Genomic DNA, 6,806 nt, shown 5'->3' with positions numbered 1-6,806 from the left:
TCGCCGTTACAAATGTATTGAAACCGGATAGATTCTCAAAAAAGAGCAAAATTGCTAGCAATATTACCCCAGGGGCCACCACTTATGTGAATATTGGCATCAGCTGAAAATTTATTGTTTTCATTGGGGTGGGAAACAAACATTCATTAACCTTGCACAGAAAATTACCAGGGGAATTTTGACTTCTGATATTTTTCTTATCTACCAAAAATGCGGAACCTTCGCAATACCTTGCCAGAAAACGTGATGGCAATCCTTCCTGAAATTACGGCATTAACTAATTGCCGTTAAATTTGTTGGTACATCTGCAACGAAATAGCGGTTAATAAATTAACCTAGCAAGTCATTCGACTAGAGGTGGTATTATCTTGCGTTGCTGTTGGGCAGAAATGCCTGCATTCCATATTATTTTAGCAACACGTTCTAGCAATATACATCTGAATAACAGTGATCAGCGAAACGATTTTCATTTTTTCGATGGATAATCCCGCAGTTTACGGTGGGACACTATCCTCAGGTAAATAATTCAAGATCGGACTGACATTCAATCTTGCACATTACTTTTTCCTAGTAAAAATTATCTCGTTTCCTGGCCCATTGACATTTTTCTACTCACTAGCTCGCTTTTACGGTGAATGGGTGCATTTCGTGTCTCAGGGGGATATATTCGGGCTGTCATGTCAAATGAAATTCGAGGCCAAGTACTCACAATTTTTTGACAATCCAAAGCAATCACAGTCGTTTTGAGTCCTTTCAAGTGCAATTTCAAATTCAACTTTCAACTACTTGAAAAACGGGCTGTCATTTAACACCATGGGTGTCGGCGAGAATATGCCAATAAACGAACGAATTCCGTGAAATAATACACTCAAATTTTAAGGAAGTTTTCCGCAACGCAGTCATGCGTGCTCTAGCTTTCTAATGCGGAACTAGCAAGTGAACGCAGGTGTCTCCGTACGAGTTCCGTTATTCCACTAACCCAATAACTCGCCGATCGCAAAAAGAGGGTGGTAATAGAAATGACGAACGAATTCCGTGAAATAATACACTCAAATTTTAAGGAAGTTTTCCGCAACGCAGTCATGCGTGTTCTAGCTTTCTAATGCGGAACTAGCAAGTGAACGCAGGTGTCTCCGTACGAGTTCCGTTATTCCACTAACCCAATAACTCGCCGATCGCAAAAAGAGGGTGGTAAATAGAAATGCATTCTCCTCTTGTTTGAATTCACGAGTTAGTTAGTGTTTATATGGATATTAACAAATGTCCCTGCTTTCTAAGTGCTGAGGTTTTATCTGACCATACATCTGTGTAAATTAAGGCGTGTCATAAACAAAATCCAGCGGTAATAATGAGACACAACACTGCATCAGGTTAAGGAAAGGGTTGCGTGTATGTAAGAAGCGTTGAATCCCAAGTCGCATGTTGCATTTTATGCAACGTTTCGTGCTATTGAAAACGTCAGGCTCGTTTACTGAGCCTCTTGCAGTTTTCTGAAGTTGTTGAACTTTTGAAAACTTGAAATCGGTTTAGAATGCTGGATGCAACAATTACCAGCCGCATCATACGTGTGCTAACGACCAATTGGTTGAGCAAGTTCAGAACTCCCAAACAGGCGTGTAAAAGCCGCGTGTTCTACGCAAGTTGAACGTACTAAATTTCTACCCGGCGTAAACGCCATCTTCCCAGCACTTGTACTTCAAAACGGATACCCCACATATTTTATAGGTCGAGTAACGAAATACAGATAAATGTGTAGCGAAAACACGGGACAAAGTGTTCTGTGCTTGGGGTCAAGGATCCTGCTGTCTGTATTTGCCAAATGTCGCCGCGTCGAATAATGTAGAGATCGTTATAAGTTTCACACCGAAATAAATAATACATTGTTGAATACGAATTAATTTCCGGGTTCAATTTGACCCTAAATTAAAACCTATAACCACTCAGCATATCAGCCGAATATCAAAATATAGCCCTGCAAATCAGAAGCTATTATGCGACGAGCATTTTTCGGCGCGCATTTTATAAATGCTACCAAAGATAGCACGCAATGTTCTACAGTCAAATTCGTAAACAATCTTACTATAGATGTATTTTAAGGGACCGGTCCCTGTAAAGCGTGTTGTCGTTTCATTTTATTGTTTTCTACTTGATTTGAAAATCCTTACAGATATCATGGGTTGAAAAAATCAGCTTAACATCAGTTTCAAAATTGACATAAACGCCGCATAACAAAGCAAGTATCGCGTTTTTTTACTGATAAGTTTGTACGTAATTTTATCACGCCATAGGAAAAAGCGGGAAGTTGTTATTCAAGTAATGTACCTGTCTATTTTTAATTTTACAAATTTGGATTCACTCATTACGACAACCCGTTGCGATATCGTCTAATTATTTGCCTTTGTGACTAAAGGATTGCGGGAATATTTGCTCTGATTCAAAGTGCCTACTAATCCTATTTTCATCTTTTTTGAACCATAGGCAATCACAATCAGCGTGGAAGCACCCGCAGAGTTTGTGTATATTCATTTTGTATTAATAACCCTTTATTATTCATACCTCATGAGTGCTCACAAACATCCTGCAAACCACAATGCACAAACCATGTGCCGCGCACATGAACGATATTCTTATGAGCAAATTATGCGTAAAATGGTCAAAATCCGCAATAAACCCCTTGGAACTGAAAAGACTAGGCTTGTTTCTATTCGTCACCCAGGCGATCGTTTGCGATTTTGCTTTCTGCATAAACCGCTAATCAATGCATTTCACCAACGTTGCTTGGAAGAACTCTCTTTTCCACTTGGGAAAATGTAAACAACAAATTTTTCAATCATCAGATAGCATCCACGAGGCCACTATACTGCTTGAGTGTTGAAAACTAACGAAATATGCGGGTATTCAACCGGCAATTTATTCATCAATCATATGTTCCAATCTTTAGGCTCCTATGAACCTCCCAAATCAGATGGTGAATAATAAACGCAGTTTATCACAAAGTTTAATTTGCACATTTCTCACAAAAATTGTTTGAATCCGCATAAAAACCTTTGAACCTGATGAGCTTTGGTCGCTACGCAGCCCGTCATTTGGGTGAATCAATTCATCAACTTGATTACTGAATAAAATAATTTTAGCAAATTAACCGAACCCGTGAACGGAGCAAGTTATCATAAATGCGTACTGTAAACATTGGTTTGCCCCATATTGGGTGGTTTAACAATTCGGGGCGGTCTAAACATTTTTCTATGGGCTTTGCGGGATTTCGGATTTTGTGCGCAATTCTCTTTCGAATGACAGATGCTTTGCAACAATAAATTCGCCTCCCTACATGCAAATCAATGTCGTTAACAACGATTAACACCAACCCCTGATACCGTTAATAAAAAGGTCTCCTTAATCTACCGCGGCAAAATTCGTGTCCGTACACTGAAGTTGAATCATTTGAACCGCCAGTTTCCTAAACGCGCATCTCCATACAAAATCGGTTAAACTTCCTGTGCGGATTAGGCCTGCCTTGCTTGGAAATGAGTGCTCACCTAACACGATAGTGGATTGTCTGTCCAAATGCCTGATTGTGTGGATATATATATATATATATATATATTTGCTCATTGTTGGTGCACTTGAATCGAGTATATTCCGGAAACGCTGAGGGTTGTTAAGCTGTGTTGCTTAAGCATAACGATACCAGTTCCATATATTGTGTTTCTAATTTGACATGACGAACATGGGCTAAGTTTGCGAGTAAGGAAGTAAGTAGTATTGGGCGCAAGACAACCGAGTTACTACCCATGAAGTGCGAATATCATGCACATAAGGTGCACGTTTAAGCCTTACGTAAAGAGACTCCTAAAATTATAATAGCCGATGGCTCGATGTTTTTGAATAACAAGCAACAAAATCGGCAGTCTCGAGTATTAACACCTTGAACAAAAATTAAATTGGTGCAGCCGGTTTGATTCATGTCTTGGTTGGTTATTCTGCGGCTTAACCTTGCTGAACGCTATACCGGATGGTGCACGGTTGCTCCTTCGGCAGGATCAAACTCGCTTCACGTGATCTACTAACAGCGGATTTTTGGTAATGGTAGGATAAGTATACATCTGCATGAACGCATGCCATGCAAAGTCGATATGAATAATTCGTTAGCCATTTTCGTTCAGTATGTTCGTTTATTTGTAATGATTTCATGTCGAATAACCTCACAGGTTTATTGCTTATCTGGATTCCCGGAATAATTATAATAAAATAACTATAGGCAAAAGCGATTGTCACAGTTCTGGTGACATAATATAAATTTACTTGCTAACCATATTGCAGCATAGCAGCAGAATAACGTGACTCAGTTAGACAAATCGACAAGAAGTACCTCAGTAATGAAAATTCCGAGTGAAAGTGATGAAAGTGGATTTGAAATAAAATAGTGCAATTTAGACAACACACACTAAATTCAATCAAATGTAATATATCTGATGCTGTGTAACAGAACCTAACGGGAGGGGACTCTTCTGCCGGAAAATTCAAAACATCGATTACAGCTCCCGAATGCCTTTTCCGGAATTCAGTCGTTACCAACCAGATAACCAGGTTAGCAAATCTGTGAGACTAACGAGCATGATGTGTTTTGTAGAAGCCTTCATGCCTTCAAAACTGGCTCTCTTCCAAAACATATGGACACTGCTTTGAAGCACAAAAGGTATTCAGGTTTATCTGCCTTTGAACGTACAAATTCCTAAAATACCAAAATGTTATCACGGAGTCAAATATATCCGGTGGCAAGTGTAGTGATATTTCAAAAATTGTGACTAAAAAATGACGCACCGCGTGCAGATATGTAGCCGTTGTTGAGAAAATCCAGTTTATCCCGCTTGCGTTCATTTACATCACCTTTGCTCGTACGTTTTCCGAAATACGCACATAGCACATCCTTCGTTGTCGGTCTTCTGTTTCATAATACTTTTATCTTAAGTTAGTGAAAACTCATGGTAGATCAGGGTGAAAATTTGTTAGGTGGGCATATGATTATAAACATTAAATCAGGAAAGATTAGTTAGTTTCCTGCAACGTTCAAAGATGTTGCAACATTTCCGACATGCGACTAAAATTATTTTCCAAATGTGAAGCCTAGATATTATCGAGGGCAAAACATTATTTGTTGCGTTCCATATGCGTAATTTCACCATCAATCCTGTGGCACTATTATCCCTGCGACACAATATTTTATGAAAACTCTAAATCGGACGCATGTACAACCTAGTAAAGTTCCCTGTTCTTTAGTTCTGCCTTACTCGGTTCCCTTCTTCTTGCGCGTTTTAGCACAACGACCGGTTGGATGTTTGATGTTGGGTTGGCTCGTCGCTTTTCTGGCAGTCAGGTGAGTGTCAAACCCATGATTTCACGAAGTAGCATTCAAAAGCCCCTATGTTCCTGCGCAAACAATGCCGCTTGTCAGAGAAATTATTACTAGTTAGACTTTTTAAATGCGCCATTCTTCCATACGGCTCAATGGTTGGCGTTAATCTGTATAACGGCCGAAGATAAGGGGCTAATTTGTTTGAATTGTCACAAATTCATACTTAGAAACGACCGCATTTCTTCGGGCTCTTTAATAATGATGCAGATTTGCGGGGACCGGTTCGACAAAGAAAGCTAAATACATGCATGTTATGAAGATTTGTTGCTCAAAACTACGAAGTTAACACACCCCACCCAACAGGCCTCTGTTCTGGCAACGAAGATATTTGAGAGAGATTTTCGGAATTCATAGTCTAAGGCTAACCCTGCACCAAAGCATGTCATGTCGTACATCAAGAAAGAGGCTTTTTAATGAGAGCCTGGGATAAAATCTGAATGTTTTTGCTCTGTTACATTACGCAGTTTACGGTACCCCATCAAACGGATCGTTGCATTGACAGACACGTTTATGGTACCGTAGAAAACAACTGTGAGTTATAGGTGCCATAAACCAACTCCAGTCAGTAACTTGTTATTACCATATTTTGCGCTAAAATGCACGTTTTCTATATCTCAATTTACTATGGCTCCCGAGCACGGATAACGTCGCGTGTACCATGGGAATAGGAAAGATTTGGAATTTCTTTGTGCAGTGAACGAATTTCATGTTGACGACACGACGTAGAAGAATTATCTCGACATTGTTTCCCATGCAGTCCACCAGTCTTAGTAGATTCCTCCAGGTTCAACCAAAATGCTGCAATTTTTCTAAAGTTATACAACGACGAAATGCAATTCAAGTCGACTACTTGTGTTTCTGTATAGGAATACGTGTTTTACGGTTTACTTGGACCCGTGTGTTCTTGAACAGCCGTTTTACACCTCGTCGTCTGCCTTCAAGAACGTGGTTATTTCCCGTTCAATTCCAGGCCCTAAGGCAAAACAATATTTGTTGCGTTACAGGTGCACAGTTTCACCGTCCATCCTGTGGTGCTATTTTACTGGCGAAATATTCTTTTATAAAAACTTATACTCGGGCGCATGCACAACCGAGTAAACTTTCCAATTCATTTTTAGCTCTGCACTTAATTGGTTCCTTACATCTCGTGCATTCTAGCACAACGACCGGTTGTTTTTACGATGAACATTTGGCTGTTTACTTCTATGTCAGTCAGGTAAGTTCTGAACCCAGTGGATTTCAAAAGATTCCACGATCCTGCACAAGCAGTGCCGGTCGCCAGAAAAATTCCTAACAATTAGACATTTTAATAGCGTCTCCATTCCACAGGGCTGGATGGTTGGCCTTACTTTGCATAACACCAAAATACGCAGGTTTAATTAATTTATAACCC

General features: G+C 39.8%; 1 protein-coding gene across 1 annotated transcript in view; it reads left to right on the top strand.

Annotated features, from left to right (window-relative positions):
- Window positions 1-5,332: 5,332 nt before the first annotated feature.
- T265_15029 (hypothetical protein) overlaps window positions 5,333-6,806 on the top strand; it is a gene marked incomplete at both ends in the record, with an annotated part of 34,890 nt that continues 33,416 nt past the window's right edge. The window contains one exon of the mRNA XM_009176287.1: window positions 5,333-5,374. Within this exon, the coding sequence (XP_009174551.1) occupies window positions 5,333-5,374 (42 nt within the window). The remainder of the gene's footprint in view (window positions 5,375-6,806) is intronic.

This window comes from Opisthorchis viverrini (assembly GCF_000715545.1).
Source record: "Opisthorchis viverrini unplaced genomic scaffold opera_v5_341, whole genome shotgun sequence".
NCBI lineage: Eukaryota > Metazoa > Platyhelminthes > Trematoda > Opisthorchiida > Opisthorchiidae > Opisthorchis > Opisthorchis viverrini.
This window is presented reverse-complemented; position numbering and strand designations above follow the sequence as displayed.